This window comes from Numenius arquata, chromosome 2 (genome assembly GCF_964106895.1).
Source record: "Numenius arquata chromosome 2, bNumArq3.hap1.1, whole genome shotgun sequence".
Lineage (NCBI taxonomy): Eukaryota > Metazoa > Chordata > Aves > Charadriiformes > Scolopacidae > Numenius > Numenius arquata.
In genome coordinates, this window is record NC_133577.1 from 14,631,619 (window position 1) to 14,651,028 (window position 19,410).

A 19,410-nucleotide genomic window follows, 5' to 3' on the forward strand; every position below is an offset into this window, starting at 1 on the left:
TGTATGAATCATGCACTTCCAGCAAGAGACCTCTGCTCACAGGAAAAACACAATACAAGAAGCACTTAACTGGGGTTCATGTTTCCACACCAATCAAAAAAGACAGCTAGGTTTTAGGAAAATATAGTTCAGTCGTGTCCATTTATAAATCTTAAACTTTGAAAGCTAACTTGCAAAATGCAGTATATTTTTTGTGATGGGTGCATGTGTCTGCTGTGAAGTGCACAAGTGCATTGCAAATCAGTTTGTTGGCTAAGAAGATTCTGCATGCGGTTGTTTACCTTTAGTAGATTTGCGTTGGGGACCAGTAAGTTGCAGGTTGGTGTTGACTACCAATATTGGAAAGTCTTGGAAAGAGTCCTTCTATTCTACAAATACCAGACATCATCTTGGGGGATACAATGGAATGATTTCTAACAGCATTACATGCAGTAGTAATAAGGGTTTTCTTACGATATGAACTTCATATGTTGTGTATGGCTATTTAGCTATTTCTCGTCTCCTTCAAAATACTGAATTAAGTATGGATTCAGTGACTTCAGTGACTCAGTGTGCAATGAGTTCCCTTTTTCTTTTAAATCAGATTCCGTGACTGCAGAGGCCTTCAGTACCTGCTCACAACCCAGCTGGAGGAAGTGAAGAAGTTCCAGAATATTGTAAGAGAAGCAGTGAAAAACTTAGAAGGCCCTCCCTCTAAGGAGGTTATTGAGGCTGCCACTATCTGCCATTTGCGACCTGTTAGACTTCCACTTAACAAGTATGTGTTGAAAATAGAAAATATACTTTAGAGGTGTATTATTAAATTTTCCTTCATCTGAAATAAGAATAAAGTCTTTATTCTGTCCTCAGGGTCTGTGACAGATGTCACAGATCCATTTGTTAGAATCATGACCTTACTTTGGTTTTATTCTTGTAAAATCTTTTCCTGTCAGTTATTATATTGAATGTACATGTGAGTGTTCAGTTGTTCTTTTTTTGGGACTTTGTGTGGTTTTATATATTGATAGGGAATTACAGGAATGACATTGGTTTCTGATGAAATTCTGAGTGCTTCTGTCTTCAATTTTCTGTATTGCAGCTGTGTCTTTTGTAAGGCTGATGAGTTGTTCACAGAATATGAGTCCAAGCTCTTTTCTCATACGTAAGTTCATAGCTTTGTAAACTTCTCACTATTAAAAAAAAAAAAAGTTGAAAGTTTGATCGGTTTATGTTTTCTATGACATCAGTGATAAGTATTGTGCTTGGTTTTTTTTTAAGCGTTAAAGGCCAAATGGCAATATTTGAGGAGATGATAGAAGATGAAGAAGGGCTCGTTGATGACCGTTTGCCCACCACAAGTAGAGGACTGTGGGCAACCAGTGAAACTGAACGTGCCTTGAAAGCTATTCTCTCCTTTGCCAAAGCTCACCGAATGGATGCTAAGTTAACCGAAGAAGGCAGCATATTTCTGGAACTCTATGAAGCATGGAGAAAGGAATATAAGGTACAGTAAATGAGATGGCGATGAAACAGCTCTTTAGTTGATTTAATGTAATATAAAAGAATTTAAGCTGAATATGAATAAATCGAAGTTGTATTCCTGAAATTAAAGTTTGCCTACACAAAGCTTTTTCGCACTGCTTATTGCAGGATTTGATTTAAAATAGTTTGTATATGGTTCAAGAGTTTCTAAAAGCTATGCTGGCTACTAAGCAAATTAGTAAGCAGTGTAATTACGTCTATTAAGACAGTATACAGATATAATTAAATGTGTTCACCTGTTTAGTTAAATCAGAATGTAGTAAGACTCAACGAATTGAATGTTGCTCCATTCTGTAATTCAGTTTACCGTCAGTCTAGCTACAGATGTCCTTTCACTGTTGCTTTATTTCCTGGATCTTGTTTACTACACAGTGTAACCTGAAATAGTCTCCTGTTGTTTGGATCAGAGAGAACTATGGAAGTACATTGTGGCTTTCTTCCTGCATCCTTGCGTGCGTGTGTTTCCTCGCAGTGAGTCCATACCAGTGATGGAGAAGGGAGAAGACCTGTTGCACACAAGAGTCTCATCCTGTCTTACAGCTTAGGTGTAATCAAAAGTGTTTTCTCTTGAATGCTTCTTCATCTCATTTTTAATTAACACAGACTTCAGCTTCGGTAGAACACACTTGGTACACTAGTTTCAGGTTTACTGACTCTTGTACACCCTTTTTTTTTTTTTAATTTATTTTTTCAATGAGGTCAAAATGACATCTCAATCATCGTTCAGTTATCTGATAGTAAAAGTTATTAAAGACCTCATTAAGTTGTGCTGTTCTCACAAAGTCAGGTCACTCAGGTCACTTCCTTATGGTACCAAAATGCTGATTGAAGAATTGAGCTACAGGGATGACGGTCTGTAAAATAACCCTTACATCTAAACCAAGCTTGTATTCATGACCAGAAATTTGCCTTTTACACCCCACCCCAAACTACCATATTTATTACCATAAAAATAAGCACAGTTTGTGGTTAAATGCAATGAAATGATAAATACTCTGAAAACAAAAGTGAAACTTATTTTGTTGTTGTTTCTTAGTCATACAGACTTTTTTTAACAGTGTTTTTTCAAATACAGGAAGCTTTGTGCAATCCAGATAAATGCTTAATATGCACAGACTCTGACTTGGAGGAGAAAGCAAAAGTAACAGCCAGGCTTTTCTATTAGTGAATACTGACAGAAGAATTTTTTGTGCGAGTTTAGTGAAGAAATTGTACGATGTGATTACTTGAAGGCAGTCCTGGGATTTCTGAGAAAGCATCAGGTGGCAGTAGAATTATTAATATCACAAAAAGGAAACCTCAGTTACTGCTGATGTTACTTGAATTAGCGTTTAGACTGGCAACCAGACCCGTACTAATTTGCTTTAATCATGCTTGGTTTTGGTTTTTTTTTCTTTTAAGAAACAGTAATTTTAGCTTAGTTCCTCCCTAATTTTAGTTTAGTTTCTTTAGTTTTGAGGGAGCGAGCTCCTTTCATCTTATTCTCTGTTTTCACCCTGTATGCCAGGTTTAATATACAGTGATTTTATGCTTGTAATCCAGGCATAGCTCAAAACAAATGCCTCAGTGGTCTTTCTTGAGCTAAAAGAAAAACCCCAACCAACCAACTAACCAACACACTCCCCAGCAACTGTTTGATTTTTTTCAACTGTAAAGATATTTCTAGGAATCAACAAATAGTAACTTTTGGAATTTGTGAAAGGCCTTAGAATGTCAGTAAGATCACTGAAAATTTTTTTATAAAACACATGAACACTGGAAAGCTTGGAAAGAAGTATTTTACAGTATTATCAGTAATTTAAAAATAATGTCAGCTTATATGTATAGTATACTTCCAGTATATGTATAGTATATTACATTTCTTTTGTAGAAAGCCAGAATTTACTTTTTCTAGGTAGAAGTGAATCTGGTGTTATCTTTGTTGTGCTCATCTGTGCTTTTATTAAGACTACTCAAACTGTTAATGTTTCTTTAAAACTTACTTCATCTTTAAGAAGCAGTCTTAGTACTATAATAGGTAGCTGTTTAAAATTGCTTAATCGTTTTTCCTTATTTGATTCAGCATTTGCTTAGTCTTGCATGGCATTTTGTTTCTGAACTTTTAATTGCATTATTTATTGTAATAGTAATAGTTGTGTAAGAAATGAGACAGCTGTTTATGGTTGCTCATAAAGAGAGACTAGCAAAGAAAGCAGACAAGATGATATCTATACTGTTTGTTTTCCTTCGTAGTGTGTTGTTGTGGGTGAATTACTGTAAAGAAATATTATCCCTTACTCCAAAAAGGTTTTTACATTATATATTGTATCACAGGGTCATATAAAGGGAACTCAAGTCAATTCTGCTACTAATTTGTTTAGACTTTTCTTACAGTTACTTCATGAATATTGGATGGTACTGAGGGATCACGTGTCTGCTATTGATGAACTGGCAATGGCTACAGAACGGCTGAGAGTGCGTCACCCTGATGAGCCAAAACCAAATCCACCAGTTCTCCACATCATAGAACCCCACGAGGTAAAGTACTTGGCAGGAAAGAAATGTTTTTTTTTTTTCTGCAAGAAGCTACTTCCCACAAAATAAAATCTGTATCTAGACCTATGTGTAAGGTCTAGAATATGCCTCTGTTTCCATTTCAGAAAGCCTTTGTGGAGTAAAGGGTTCTTAACAATTTTTACATTCAGTGTATGGGCCTTTTTGAGCTTGTAACTCTTATTTTGGTACATTTTTTGTTAGCCTTTTGACTGGAAGAGTGGCATGTTTCCAAAAGACTGCTGCCCTTCCAGCAGCAGGTGAATGGTTCTGGGACCTTTCTCTGCAATTGCCTAGTTTTCCAAGCTGGTGGAAAATTAAGTTGACCTGATTTCTTACCCACATTGCTACTTTCCACAGGGACCTAAAAAAAAAACCAACCAAAAACCCACAAACAAAAAACCCCAGTGAAAACCTAAAAGACAAATCTTTTTTCAGTATCTTGAAATTTCTGAGCTACCTCTGAGCCACTTTCTGTTCAAGAACATAGAGAAAGTGCTGGGTTGATTTAACTTCTTGTTGTTTTGGGGGTTTTTTTGCACCAGTATGTTTTCAATAGAAACACTTTGTGCTTTTTTTTCAGCAAGATTCAGAGCTAGATAAAAGTGCTTCTTTTCTTTCTGTAGGGAAGTAGGTATCTCATCTGTGCAGTAAAGCAATTTTTAAAAGGAGTACTTTGCTTAGCAAATGTTTAACAAAGTGTAAGAATTATGTATGTATTTGCTACAATAAAAGACACACCCATTGCTTTGGCCTTCATCCTTGCCAGGATTGCAGCTTGCCTCTTCTGCAGAATTAATAACTACACCACTACCAACTGTAATTAATCTAAAAAGGAGTCAGCTTGATGATTCTATCGTTGTATAGAATGAAAAGTGAAAGCTTCTAAGATGTATAAAGAAAGTAATTAATTGTTTCTCACACGTTGTTTTTGGAACCAGCAGTAGTGTAGTATCTCTTTGGCTGTAAGAAGATAGATGATGAAGTGAATGAAATTTGAAAGAAACTTTTAAAACGATTAAGTTCTTTTAAATTGGTTTTGTCTCTGGAAAGAACTACTGATGTAAATAAAACAATAAAGAGCAAGTTTATATACCTCGTGGGTCTCAGCCCGTTCATGGTACTGTGTTCATACTGGGTACGGGAAAGGAATAGATAATCAATTTTACTTGGGGAGAAGCGCATCTTAAATATGCAGAATGAGCTGTTCTTCTGTCTGTCCCCCAGTTATTCAGTTGAATTTTGCAAAAAATGAACTTGAGCCTTATTGTAAAACTTAACTATTTTTTTTCTTTTTTTTTTAAATATGTGTTTAATACTGTTTCCATAGGTAGAGCAGAACCGAGTGAAACTTTTGAATGACAAGGCAGTTGCCAAATCACAACTTCAAAAGAAATTAGGACAACTTCTGTATCTCACTAATCTGGAGAAAGTAAGGTTTACCATTCCTTGGTCTTTAAGAAAATGATATATTCTGTTTACCTAGTAGAAGAAACCTACTTATTTTTGTCTAAAACTTATAAAGAAAATACAGTTTCTGTAAAGATTCATTACATGTTGAAATCTAGTGTGTTGTTCTCTGTGTTACTGCATAGTCATGAAGTTATTTATTACATTAGATGTTTTGGCTATTTGCTTAATTATGCAGTTATAAAACTATGAACTAGTTTTAGATGTTTAAAACTTTTCATTAAAACTGAGTCATGTTTAGTAAGAAGCCTTGTAGAATTATGTACCTCTCCACATACCCTTGCTATTTTACAAAGAGCTTACCTTCTTAAACAGAATGACAAGCGGGTCTGTAAAAAATAACAACAACAGACAAACCACATGTATGTTACGCTATTTTAATCATAGTGTTCAAGTAAGTACAATTATGCTTAAGTAAACATAGTTAAGCATGATTAGTTATATTTAAGTGTTTTTACAACAATGTAAAGCTGATAGAAAATATGAGGAGTTTCTTGTTTGAATCTTGTATTTTACCAGCATTTTTCAAAGCTGTAGTAGAGATGCAGATGCTACCTGAAGGGCTGCAGCATGAACAGGGTTCCTCTTACTGTAAATTACATATTTTTTTAACTCCTCAAGATAGCTTATTCATGAATGAAAATATTTTTAAGGACTTTGTTATTCATTTTTTCTAGAAGCTTTTTTTAAATATAGGAAAACTTTTTTTTGTTGAAACACAAATTTTTATTTTTTTTTTTCAGTCTCAGGATAAAACAACTGGGGGAGTTAACCCAGAACCATGTCCAATCTGTGCACGTCAACTGGGAAAACAGGTAAGATACTTAGTCAGCAGGTTTTGGTTTTAGAATGTCTTTACCTAGATCTGAGTCAGTTATCTATCAAATTTTCAACATTTGCTTTTAAATGAACATTGTGTCAAAACAGGAGAAATAAGCCCTTTCCTGTAACGTGTCAACCAGCCTCTCCCCTGAAATAGCATCTTGCTGAGATACAAGCACCTCTACAGCCTTTAGCCGTTGGCATCAATGCTTAAGTGTTTTGACAGAAGTGTTCCAAGAATGTGTGTTGCTGATTGTCTTAACTCTGAAGTTTTGCTTTCATACTTCTGTCAGAAAAATTTCTTTGTGATTTTTAACAGAATGAAGAAATAGATAAGCTTCTGTAGTATACTGTTGTATTTTACTGTAGTTGATTATTTGATAGTATTCTTTTATTCTAGGCTCTAAAAAAAAATGGATATTAGCTATTAAATAGTGGTAAAAACCAATAGAATGAAGGTTGACAATCTGGATTTCTTTTCCTACCACTTAACTCCCAAACTGCAGGAGTTGAAATTTAAGTGAGATTCAATCAAAATTGATCTATATCATAAAGTACAAAGCCATAGTTTATACTCTAGTTTATACTTTACTAGCCATGCATTAGGTATAAACATGAAAGGACTCCTGTACAGTCAAACTAAATTGACTGTTTTTTTAGGGTGGCTATTTCTAGGTGCAAAAACATGGGTTTACAAAATACTTCTCTGTAAAGGGAGGTCACAGCTGACCCTCTAGGGTAGTGTTCTAGACCTTTCTTTAGGACTTCTTTAATAAAGATTTATTCTAGTATGAATGGATAGATAAAGACTTCTACAGAAGGCCAATACAAACATTTGTGTAATTTTTTTTTCAATGTTGTAAATACTTAATCTGTGGACTTAACCTATGCATTAGGAATCATTATTCATAGAAATGAAAGACTGTAATGTCTGTCTTCAAGTTTAAACCTGGGAAAATGCAAAAAAATAATAATAAATACAGAGAACTGCTGTGGATCGTGAATCTTTCTGTGCTGGAAAACTTTGAAATACATGCTTTCTAGCAACTGGTGTGGTAAAAATTCTAAAATTCTTCAGTTTTAATCTGATGAGTTTCATGAAAATAATGTTTCTATGAAAATGTAATTTATCATGTATTAGTACCCAGTTTTTCTTTTGCATTGATCTGAAACTGATACTGTGTTGTGTTTTGTTTTGTTTTTCATTCTCTGCGTAGTGGGCAGTGCTGACGTGTGGACATTGTTTTTGTAATGAGTGTATAGCTATCATCATCGAACAGTACAGCGTTGGCACCCGCCGGAGCTCAATTAAATGTGCCATTTGCAGGCAGACAACATCTCATAAAGAAATATCATATGTCTTCACTGCAGAAACTGCAAATCAGGAGGATGATATTCCTGTAAAGGTGCGTTGTTTATTTGAGCTTCCTGACAAAAACTTTCAGCAGTGTTTTGCTGCTGTGTTTTGTTGTGTACTGCGTTTAGACAGACAAATCTGTCATATAGTTTTATAAGAAGGTTCACTTTTGTAATTGGTTTCATTTATAACAGGTGTAGTTCTTTTTCCTTTTACTTGGACATGAGGTACATAGGCCTTTCTTACAGGAAATTAATGTTTTTGCATCCTTCCCCAAGGAAGGATACGCGTTTTCCTGTCAAGTATAAGGTTTTTTGCTTTGTTTTTTGTACAAATCATAGTTTTAATCTGGTTAGTATAGTTAAAAGTAATAACGAACTGTGCCCACAAAGAATTCCATGGTCTCTGTGCAAGTCTCCTTCAACCTTGGGGGTGTGCTGGGCTTGCTGGCCTGCACTGAAGTCGATGCTACTTACCTCGGGCTCCCTGGGCAACAGGAATTCCATTTTCTGAGTAGATGCTTCTTAACTCCAATGATTAGATTTGAAGTAGTTGACAGCATGTGGCACCAGGGGGAGTAAATAAGCTATATTTTTGAAGTGCTAGTTATTAGGACATCACTCCGTACATGTTTTTAACCGATTATTTCTTCAGGGTTTAGAGGTATCAACCTGTTTCTAGCAAGAAAACTTCAAATAAGTTTCATAAATTACCTTAAAAAAAAAAAATTAATAGAATAACTAAATTTCATAAATAAAACACAGAAGAAACATGTCATCTACTGTCCTATGTAAAGGTTTGTAGTGTTTTCTTGAAGTATTTCTGCATCAAAAACTTCAGGCAAAGCAAAAATAGGAATTCTGAGTGAATTTGCATGCCCTCTTGAGCAAGGCCCATTCTTATTTCTTGAAAAATGGTGTAGCTTCATTGTATGTACTGTCAAAACAAGCAACATTGGTAAAAAAAATTCTACCTCATATTCATTTAAGGAAAATTAACAAAGGATAACTAATATATTGTGCTTTCTGTAGAATACTGAGGTTATGATCAATATCTTGTAGTATCTGTATGAAAATTGTGTGATCTATTCAGATTTCATTTTTTCATCTGAACTTTCTCAGTCCCTCTGGTCTCTTTCAGTATTCAGTACCTCTCCTTTTTTTTTTTTCCTTTTCCCTTTTTTCTTCTGTTGTCATATACATCTTGCTCTTTATTTTACCAGCACTGGCCATCTTAAGTTAATGCCTTAGATGCAAAAGGACTACTGTAAATGGGAGCATTTTAAACTGAGAGAGAGATTACTGCCATCCCTGCACGTTTTGGTTCTGTAAAAGCTTCCAGTGCCTGGTCAGAATTGCAGTGGGTGTTGCCAGCCCAGAAATCTGAGACAGGAATTGTTTGTTAGAGGGTAGTTTTGATTCTAGTCAGTGCTGCTCCATAATTAATTAGAACTAGCTAATTTGTTTATAAGTACTCATCTGGATATTCAGCAAAATAACAAGCTCAAGGTGTACGTGTAACGAGTGGGGTAACATTGTTTTTTTTTAAAAAGACTGAAAACAAAGAACTCCTAATAGCAGGGGTATTTCTATCAGTTTCATCTCTCCATAAATATTGAGAACAGAATTGACATTTTTTGTGTGCTGTGAACCAAAGCTTTAGTCAATTGTTAGTTCAATGACAAGTCTAATATGGTTTATCTAATATAATGTAAGTGGAGGGATGGAGAGAGAACTTTGCACACTGAGTTACCTTTTTTAAGAACTAGAGCAAAAAGACTGTAACCACTTTGAACATTGTGCTTTTCCTTTCTTTGCTGTAATTCCTCTGATATTGTACAAATTCACATTTGTAACACCCAAGTCACAGAAAGTCTGAAAGGCGGAAAGATCAACAACAGTGGCTAAAGCTACTATCTCTTACAGCAGGGAAAAATAGGACCTGTGATAAGGTCCAAAAAAAGTCTCTGAGGAAAAGACAGTCAGAGCAGATCAGCAAGAACTGTCATTGTTGAAAAGCACATAAATGACCCAGGCATGTGGAAGAAATACCAAAAGTTACTCTCAGATCTCCTAACTGAAGCTGGTTATGACTGTCAGGCAGCTGCCCTGGGGCTGCAAATGTGTCATTCATCCTTGCAGACCATAACACCTACTGACATAAGCATTTTTAATTGCCTGTCTGACTTTTGGAAACAGTGTTGATGTCTACCAAGGTGCAACAGAGATGTCATGAAAAAAGCTGGTTTACTCCTATGTCTGTGACACAGAGTTGGAATTACTATGGAAGACTGGGAAATCTAATGGTACTGCTTATTGCAGTAAAACATTCTGCAGGAGATCTTTTACGTGTGTTTCTGGAGCACTCATTTAGCTGCATAACATCTGAATGATCGAGCAGCCCAGCATTGGTTCCCAACTTGTGCTTAGACTTGCTGACATCCTTCTCCGCCAATTCTGCAAGCAGCATAACTTCAGTAAATTTGATCTGTCATTGTAGCAAGCCAACATAGTTAATTCAACGTTCAGAGGACAGGTGCAGACAGAAATAAAACAATATTTGTCTATCTGAGTCTAGTGCAGCTTGAAATTATTATGCGTGTAAGAACTAGCAAGGAAATTAAATAAGGGCTTCTTAAAAAAACACATTAGGTTAAATTGCTGTAATATGAAGTACATGCTGAAGGAAATAGAGGGAGATACTAAAGAACTGTTTCTTGGAATCCCCTTCCCAGCTTAAGGGGAAAGGGAGGAGTACAGAAATCAAACTGGAAGGAAGTAGAATGTAGTCATTGGATTCATTAAGCACTGAAATACTTCTGAGTGCAGAATGTGAAGATATTTCCATTGCAATGTGCAATCTTTCAAGAGTTAGTTTAATTATATTTACCAATTCCTTATTATTTTAAATATAATTAACAAGCTTTATAATACTGAGGGTAAGTTTGGTATAGCCAGAGTAAGAAACAAAAGCAACAGATAGAGCGTTCAGGTAGGTTTTTTCATTGCCAGTTTTCAAGAGATGTGAAGGGAGGGGAAATTTAAATGTGCATTTGGAAGATTTCTTTAAAGATTGTGCCACTAAGTTAAACCTCAGGAGGCCCAACTGGCATGTCTGGTGCAACTGCAGTGCTTGGGCTGCCTGTTCTGCCTGGCGCAGCATGAGGTAGGTGTTATCTGTGCAGCACTTCGTTCTGCTGCATACGGCACGTGCTGAAACACACGGCTCCTCCTGTGGCACTGTGTTGTAAGGGAGGTGTAAGAGCAGTTCAGCACTGCTTAACCTGCCCTTCCTTCAGGTTGCTAATTTTTAAATTTGTGTAAGATATGTGAAAGTCCTAATATAACATTATTTAATAAAACAACAAGCTTGGAAGGAGTTGTGTAATACCCTACTTTACTAATACTGTTCTTTGACTTTTCAAAGGGAAGTCACTCTACCAAAGTGGAAGCTGTGGTCCGAACACTGAAGAGAATTCAATTTAAAGATCCAGGGGCTAAATCCTTAGTTTTCTCAACGGTATTAATCACCATTTTTTATCTTGTCTTTTTTGTATGTGTGTGAGTTTAAAGCAGTCATGCTATTTTCAGGAATTAGTTCAGCTACCAATATGTTGACTCACTCTGTACAGCCACTTGATTGTTTTGAGAATTTGTAGGGCAATTGGTGTAACTGGGACATGAACAATGACCATAGTCAACAGATGTAAAAGCTTGTTTCTTTAAAGGGCAAACGCTTAGATTTGTCTGGGACCATTAGAAATTCTAGGTATTTTTAAATGCAATGTCCAGATATTTTTGATACATTGTAAAACTGGTTTTGTGATGGCTACTGATTTCTTTTATTCAAGCTGATATTTTTAATTATGTTTCTTATTTAGTTTTAGGAAAGATTCAGTTCCTGGCACACAAATCTTTTTTCTTTTCCTTTTTTTCCTTTTTTAAATTGCAAATGCTAGTATTTAGAAAAGCCTTTTTTGCCTGCTCTTTCTTAGGGAACTTAATTAGTATATTTTAGTTGTCATTGCTGTTTATAATGTTGAGTTACTTTTATTGTGTTGTGTGGTTTTGTTTCATTTCTTTTTTACAGTGGCAAGATGTGTTGGACATAATTTCAAAAGCTTTGTATGACAACAACATGATTTTTTCTCAGATCAATGGAATTAGTAAATTTCAGGTACATAAAGGATATTTTTCTTAAAATTACTTTCAGTGGGGAAAATTACAGTCTGTAGAAGTTAATTTGATCCTTTTACCTCATTGCTTCATTTGAGAATTGAAAGAGCAGCAAATTTGTTTGGCAGGAGCTTTGATCTCTAACTTACTAGTTCTAAAAATGATAACCACAAACAGTGACAATTGAAAGCCTTTGGAGATAAACAGTACATTCACTTTTGAGAAAGTTCACATGGATGTTAAGGATGGGAGATACTGACCAATGTTGCAAGAAGTTCTTGCCTTCCTGATATCTGTCAACTATTTGTTCTGGGCTGATAGGTCTTGGATCGGTCAGGCTGCAAGATTGTCACCCTGGGGCCTGTAGTAGCTGCTGTAATTTCTTGAAAATATAGGCATATACCCCATGCTCTTTATTGAGGAACTTTCATCACACTGCTGTGATGTTTCCCTTTTAGGAAAATCTCTCTGCATTTAAATACGATCCCAACATCAATATTTTGCTGCTGCCTCTTCACACGGGTTCCAATGGACTAAACATCATCGAAGCGACTCATGTTCTGCTTGTGGAACCCATTCTGAATCCTGCACATGAGCTACAGGCTATTGGCAGAGTACATCGCATTGGCCAAACAAAGTAAGAGTTAAAATTGAGTTGAGTGGTTTAGACGTGGTCCAGAATAGAAGTGCATACTGTAATCAGAATAAATCTAGTTCACCAAACTTCTCAGCTTTGGAGATAAAGGTATTAATAGGAGTCGTATTTTTAAAGAATAACATGTAAGGGTCAGAAAGAGTAAAATTAAAAAAAAAGTTTGCTGAAAATACACAATGTGTATTTTAGGGAGTTCTTTTGTGCTGTAGGGGTAAGATGCAGAAGCAAATTGTATTTAGGCATTTAGGAAAAGTGTAGGCTCTTGCGTCCAAAATACTGAAAAACCTTGTTGAGCTGCTGTCTTACTTCATGTGTGCTGATGATGCCTTAGTTTTTAACTTCAAAATTCTGCTTGCAAGCATGTCCATAAATGTCTTAGCTTTGCAGATCTGAGCAACTCACCATTCATGTCATGTATGGCTAAGTTTAGGCACGGCCCTTCCTAGTTTTCTTGAGAGACTCCTTCTGGCTGGTCATTCCCAGCTCTAGATTTGGAGCTGCGTGAGTTGTTGGGGAGTTTTGGGGAAGTTTTTTTCTTTGGTTTTGTTCCACACACACCACACACACCCCCAAAATGATAGTACGCACTTTTTAGGACACTTCTTTTTTTTGTTTTTAAATCATAGTTCTGCCCTCACCCCTATCTAGATCTTTTTGAAGACATTAATGAGTTTGCATATCTCTTGTTGGTTTCAACGTTGTAGATTTTACACGGGTAGTACTGAACACTTAACAAAGGTTTTGGAAAGTTTGTCCTGAACAGATAAAATGTACGTGTTTTCCCTTAGGTTTCATGTCACTTGAAAAAAATTATAAAAAAAAGACCTGCACGTGAAAAAGGAAATTAGCTGGAATCAATTCTGGACTAGTATTCTAGAATAATAGTGGGGTTTGTGTTCTGGAAATGGTGGCAAAGCGAGAGGGCACGAATGAGCATGTATGTGGAAGAATGTTTATGAACAGGTGGATATTTGGGTATGATGAATTTGAATTTGAATTAACTGTGAGGGAATAAGAAAGATTGATTGCAACAGCCTGCATTATAATTTTACATGATGCTGGCACAAAAGGTCTGGCAAAAGCCTGGCAATAAAACCAGCATGAACGTGTGCTGTACTGCTTAAGAGTAAGACTTCAGCAGGGCTTATTTGAAAAAAGGGCTGTGTTCAAGTACAGTGAGCATAAGGGAATACTCTGTTTACCTTCGGTGGTGCAACTATTAGCAGTTCAGTTGAGGTCTTATTTACTTCTCCTTTTTTTGGGTAGACCTTTGCCTATGAATCACAAAGTATTCCCCCAGAATTCTGCAGTGTAATGTTACCTGCCAAAGCGTCAACTTAAGATCTGAAAACCATCCAAGCGCTTTCAAGGGTTCATATCTTGAAGAATGTTTATACTGGGGAGCCTGGAGTGATTTTTCATTTTTATCTTTGGAGCTGACTCTTTTCCATGTCACTTTCTTGTACTTGACATTTCTTTTTTTATTGCAGCTTTGTTTTTGAAATGTTACTTTGTAAATGGAGTTCTCGTTTTATATTTATTGACATTTTGGGTTTCATGTTTTACTGGTGTTTACAATTTCATGTTTACTGACTACAATTACTGATCTTTTTAAAAAAATTATAGTATTATGCTATCTTCAAGAACAATATGTTAAAATCCTGGGAATGAGCTTTAATTATTCATCACTGAGCTCTGTCTCTTGGACTGACTTGTGGCAAGGCAATATAAACATTGTATATAATCAGTGGGCCAACGTAATTTCATTAAAGGACAGGCTTTTGAGGACTGTTTGTTTATAGTAGGGACACAGAAACCAGAAATTTGCCCAGCATCTGCTTTAGGATTTTAGTTAATACAGCTTCTATTCATTTAGTATTTGACCCAGCCAAGTGGAATTGTGTGCTCTGGGAGGCACTAAGCATGCTTAAATGTCAGTGGAAATTGTTAATCCCTCTGTAAGATTTCTTTTTTAGAATTCAGAGGCATTTTTTCAGCACTCTTACAACAATTAGTATGAAACAAAAATGTGGTTTTGAACTTTAAAAGTAACAGCATAACTTCTGCTCACTTCTGGTCTTGCCTTCTTTTTTTAAACACCTTCAGATCTACCATTGTTCATAGGTTCCTCATAAAAGCAACAATAGAAGAGAGAATGCAGACTATGTTGAAAACTGTAGATAGAAGGTATGTGTTGAATTTTTTTAAAACATGGTTACTGCACTGAAAATGAAAAGGTGATTCTCAACCGTACTTTTATTACAGTTAGGTATGCATATCTTAAATATAAACTTCAACTGTTCTCCTTCAAATTGTTTTCATTGACAAAAAAGTTTTAAGACTTGCAAAAATTGATATTTCCCCCTGGTTCCAGTAACTTGAAGCTTGAGGTGTTTTAGTTCCCTGGAGAATATTTTGGTTACATTTTGTATATTTTATTTCATAAAAGCACGATTAATTAATAAATTATATGTTATGATTTATCTTTTCAGTTTACCTATTTCCATTAGTGTAAAAGCGTTGCAATTAATTAATTAACACTAAGCCTGCCACTGGAGTAACAGCATTTGTTACAAAGTTCTAATATAAGACATTAATTCCTTCTTTCATTGTTTTTAAATTCTTCAAGCCTGGTCTGTCAGTTCTATGTCACACTGGTTGGTTTTGCAGTCAATGCAAGAGTTTTCCAGGTGCCAGCTCATAAGTCAGTCTGGTGTGCAGTGACAGACTGGGAGTGGAACAAAAGTCGTATTTATATTCTTTATGGAGAAATTATCAGAGGTTCGAACCTCCTTATATTGTATACACATAGCAAATCTAGGAGGAGGCCTTAGTTTAAGAAAATCAGTTCTTCTTCCAGTTTTTTGGCTGTTACAAATTGAGATGAATAATTTACATGTGTATCTTTGGTGGTAGTTGTGAAAGATTTCAGCTTCAGCTTTGACAGAATGATTTAATCAGTTTCCATATCTGTAAACTAGCACTACTTTTGCATATCAAATTCAAATAAATATGCAGTGGTTGAATGATCCAATGAGGGATAATGTTTTGAAAGTAATATCAAGCCTTATGTGTGGAAGCTGAAGCCAATCCCTTAAACATTAAGAGGGCAAAGCAGATTATGCCATGTTCTGCTGCCTCTGCAGTGTTTGGTGTTGACCACTGTTAGGGACAGTAGACGGACTTTGTATCGTACTCAGAACGTGCAAGAGAAGTAGTTGATCAGTGTATGTATCTTCCCTGCTAGAAAGCGTGCTTTCCTGCTGATCTTCAAAGCTGAAGAGTTATTGGAATCTGAATGGTGTGGTCTGTCTTCAGTGCTTACAGCTTGGTACTTAAGTTGATTCCTTCTCTGATGTCTGCATGCAATTTTTTCCCACAGCCACACGAGCTCTTCCATGAAACAGTCAGAAGCCTCAGTTCTGACAGTGGCAGATTTGGCTGACCTTTTTACAGAGGAAACTGAAGAACTTGAGTAAAAACGTTGGTTTGGCCTAATGAAATCAGAACATACCTGACCTAAAAAACACCGGTATTTAATCTACCTGATCTGTCATTCCTGTAAATATCATCTAACATTTGTATGTAACAAAGATATTGGAAATCAGAGTCTTAATTGCTACTGTTTTATTCTGTGGTGAAGTTCTTAGCAGCACACACTTCTGATAGCACTGGAGGAAACTTGCACTTTGCACATTATACAAAAACATGGATTTTATTCCCAAAGAGCATTTGACCTGGATGCTAAAACTGAGATCTTGGAGCCTTGATTGAGAGGATTTTTACCATCAGGTTTGATTGATTGGCTAGTAGCTCAGTCTGAGAGCAAAACTATGTGGGTGGTTGGGTGGGAAAGGGAAGCAGAAAAACACATCTAATTTTTTTTACTGTACAAAGAATTGTTAGAAAGAATGACTGTAAATTAATATTCTTCTAGAAAGGGCTTGTTAGTATTTAATGCAGAGTTATTGAACGTCTTATTGGTAACACTTTAAATGACTAATATTTGCTAATAATTCAGATATTTGTATTAGGCCTTTAGATATTCATAAAGACTTGTGACAGTTAAAAATTTCATTGTTAATGCTTGCTTACTGCAAAACGATGCTAATTAAATTATGCTTTTTGTATGTGTGTTGGTCTGGTAATCAGTTAAATACTTAATGTACATGTTTTCACTCATTCTTGAAACCATGGCTAATTTAGTGCTTTGTTTAAAAAAAAAAAAAGAATGCGTTTGTTACAGAATTTTTAAAAACTTAATTGTTTAAGCTGCTGATCACTTTATAATAATTTGGTGCTGGTGTACATTTTCTCACCCTGATTTTTTTCTTCCCCTTAAAGATTCAGCAATCTAAATATTCAAAATAGATGAAATTAAGGTAGGCAGTCTAATTATTAAGCAGTCTAAGTTAGATAATCAGTGGAGAGAGGTGAAACTTTTGTGAAATTTCATCCTTAGATATGCGAGATCACTTTACCCCATCTCTATTGACAGTAGAGAGCTTAGAAAACAAATCTAGACTAACTTTTAGACTGTTGAAAGTAGGTAAGATAAATTTTAAGCTTTTTTGGCATAGGTTATGGATACTCATTTACATAACATCATTTCTGAAGGTATTACAGAAGCAACCTCAGTTACGCTGTTGACGTTAAACACAATTTTGTGTTTAGAGACTGGGCAAATGGATGTGCATAAGCAACAGGCCACTTCCCTCAAACTACAATATTTACTGTTTCAGTAGACAATGGTTTTTGTATATTTTAGAAATCTTAGTTGAAAAAAAAGTTGAAAATTGAAATTACAATGAGTCCTTTAAGGAATCTCATCTTGGAATTTTTACTCTAATCATGTCTGCTAAATAGATTTGCCATATAGTTATTGAGCTTCTTGAGTTCTGTTTTCAGTCATACTACATTTAAGTTGCACCCTTTGGGTATTAAGCCTATCTGCATGGCAGCCAGGTTTTCTGCTACTGACAGCAATTGTGAACAGAACTTACATGAATAATATTGCATCAAGAAATGGGATTTTGGCGTTTATAGTCTGTTGTCCTTCTGGACTAATTAGATGCTTTGTACTAATGACTATTTGAGTAAATTTACAGACAATGTATCTTTATTTCCCATATTTGTAATATGTATTACTCTTATTTATACATTTTGGTTTGGGGATTACTGTTTTTTTTTGCAGATTACAGTTTGCAGCAGGGGAAATAGAATAGGTAGTGGACTCTTGATCGAACAGTTTGCACAGAAACTGTGACATCTCCATCCTTGAATGTATCGGGAACTCAAATGACCCTGAGCAACCTGATCCAGCTTCAAAGTTGGCCCTGTTTTCAGTGGTGTGTTGGCCCAAATGACCTCCATGGATCCCTTCCAGCCTAAATTATTCTACAGTGTACTGGAGATCATGCCGTACAGACACTCCAGGAACTCTGAGGGCAGCAACATTCCAGTTTCCTCATCGTCCTCAGAGACTTTTAATACTGTACAACATAATGTGACTGAATATTACAGCTGCTGCTCACTCTGAGAAAATATATATCTATGTCAAAAACTGTGGAACCACATAGTGCTTACATTCATAGCTCCCATTTTAAATAACTAGATGTGGGAATAATAGTTATCAGTGAATGTGAAGGTAGAGAAGCAAACTGAAAAATATCTGTGATGAGAGGTTTCCCAAGCTCTGCAAGTTTTTGGCTTATTTATATAAAAAGATGGTGGTTTCGTTGTTTATTTACAAAAATGTGGCTTTTGGATTCCTAACCAAAAGCATAGCTTCTCATCAAGCAGTGCAGGAGTCCTGACATGTTTTTTTATGCTCACTTAACAGCACGGAATGCCAGAGATCTGGCATGTTGCTGTGAATTGTCCCCTGTATCAGCTGAATTTTCACAAGTCCATGGGGCCTGACGGCATTCATCCCAGAGTTCTGACGGAGCTGGCAGATGTTATGGCAGGACCCTTCTCAATCATCTACCAAAGGAGGGAGGTCCCTGCTGACTGGAAGGTAGCTAATGTTATTCCAGTTCACAAGAAAGACATGAGGGAAGACCCAGGGAACTACAGACCTGGTAGTCTAACCTCGGTTAGACTGAGGTTAGGGAGGGAGTGGAGCGATAGGACGAGGGGTAATGGTTTTAAACTGAAAGAGGGGAGATTTACCTTAGATACTAGGAAGAAATTCTTTACTGGGAGGGTGGTGAGGCACTGGAACAGGTTTCCCGGGGAAGTTGCGGATGCCCCATCCCTGGAAGTGTTCAAGGCCAGGCTTGAGCAACTTGGTCTAGTGGAAGGTGTCCCTGCCTATGGAAAGGGGGGTTGGAACTAGATGATCTTTAAGGTCCCTTCCAACCTGAACCATTCTATGATTCTATGGTTCAGTTCTTGGAAAAATATGGAGATTATACTGGGTACTATTGAAAGGCAATTACAGAAGAATACAATCATCGGGCACAGTCAACAGGGGTTCACAAAGTGAAAGTCCTGTTTAACTAATCTGCTTTCCTTCTGTGGTAATGTCCCTTGCCTAGTGGATGAAGGGAAGGCAGTGGATGTAGGTTTTCTGCATTTTAATAAGGCTTTTGATAATGTCCCTCACAGCATCCTGGATAAGTTGTCCAGCGGTGAAATGAGCAGGTTCACGGTGCGCTGGGTGAAGAACTGGCTGAAGGGCAGGGCTCAAAGGGTTGTAGTGAATGGAGCTACAGCTGGTTGGTGACCGGTCACCAGTGCTGTTCCTCGGGGCTCAATTCTAGGGCCAGTTCTGTTCAATATATTTATCAATGATCTGGATGTAGGAGTTGAATGCACTATTAGCAAGTTTGCTAAGGATACCAAACTGGGAGGCGCTGTTGACTCTCTGGAGG

The 19,410-nt window shown here is 36.4% G+C and overlaps 1 protein-coding gene across 1 annotated transcript in view; it reads left to right on the top strand.

The window, feature by feature from the left end:
• SHPRH (SNF2 histone linker PHD RING helicase) overlaps positions 1–16,661 on the top strand; it is a 45,972-nt gene extending 29,311 nt beyond the window's left edge. Inside the window, exons 19-30 of the mRNA XM_074162823.1 lie at positions 584–757; positions 1,079–1,141; positions 1,258–1,483; positions 3,895–4,038; positions 5,384–5,485; positions 6,267–6,338; positions 7,563–7,751; positions 11,129–11,221; positions 11,792–11,878; positions 12,336–12,514; positions 14,639–14,719; positions 15,915–16,661. Of these exons, the coding sequence (XP_074018924.1) occupies positions 584–757; positions 1,079–1,141; positions 1,258–1,483; positions 3,895–4,038; positions 5,384–5,485; positions 6,267–6,338; positions 7,563–7,751; positions 11,129–11,221; positions 11,792–11,878; positions 12,336–12,514; positions 14,639–14,719; positions 15,915–16,011 (1,507 nt within the window). The 3' untranslated portion in view covers positions 16,012–16,661. The remainder of the gene's footprint in view (positions 1–583; positions 758–1,078; positions 1,142–1,257; positions 1,484–3,894; positions 4,039–5,383; positions 5,486–6,266; positions 6,339–7,562; positions 7,752–11,128; positions 11,222–11,791; positions 11,879–12,335; positions 12,515–14,638; positions 14,720–15,914) is intronic.
• Positions 16,662–19,410: the final 2,749 nt, after the last annotated feature.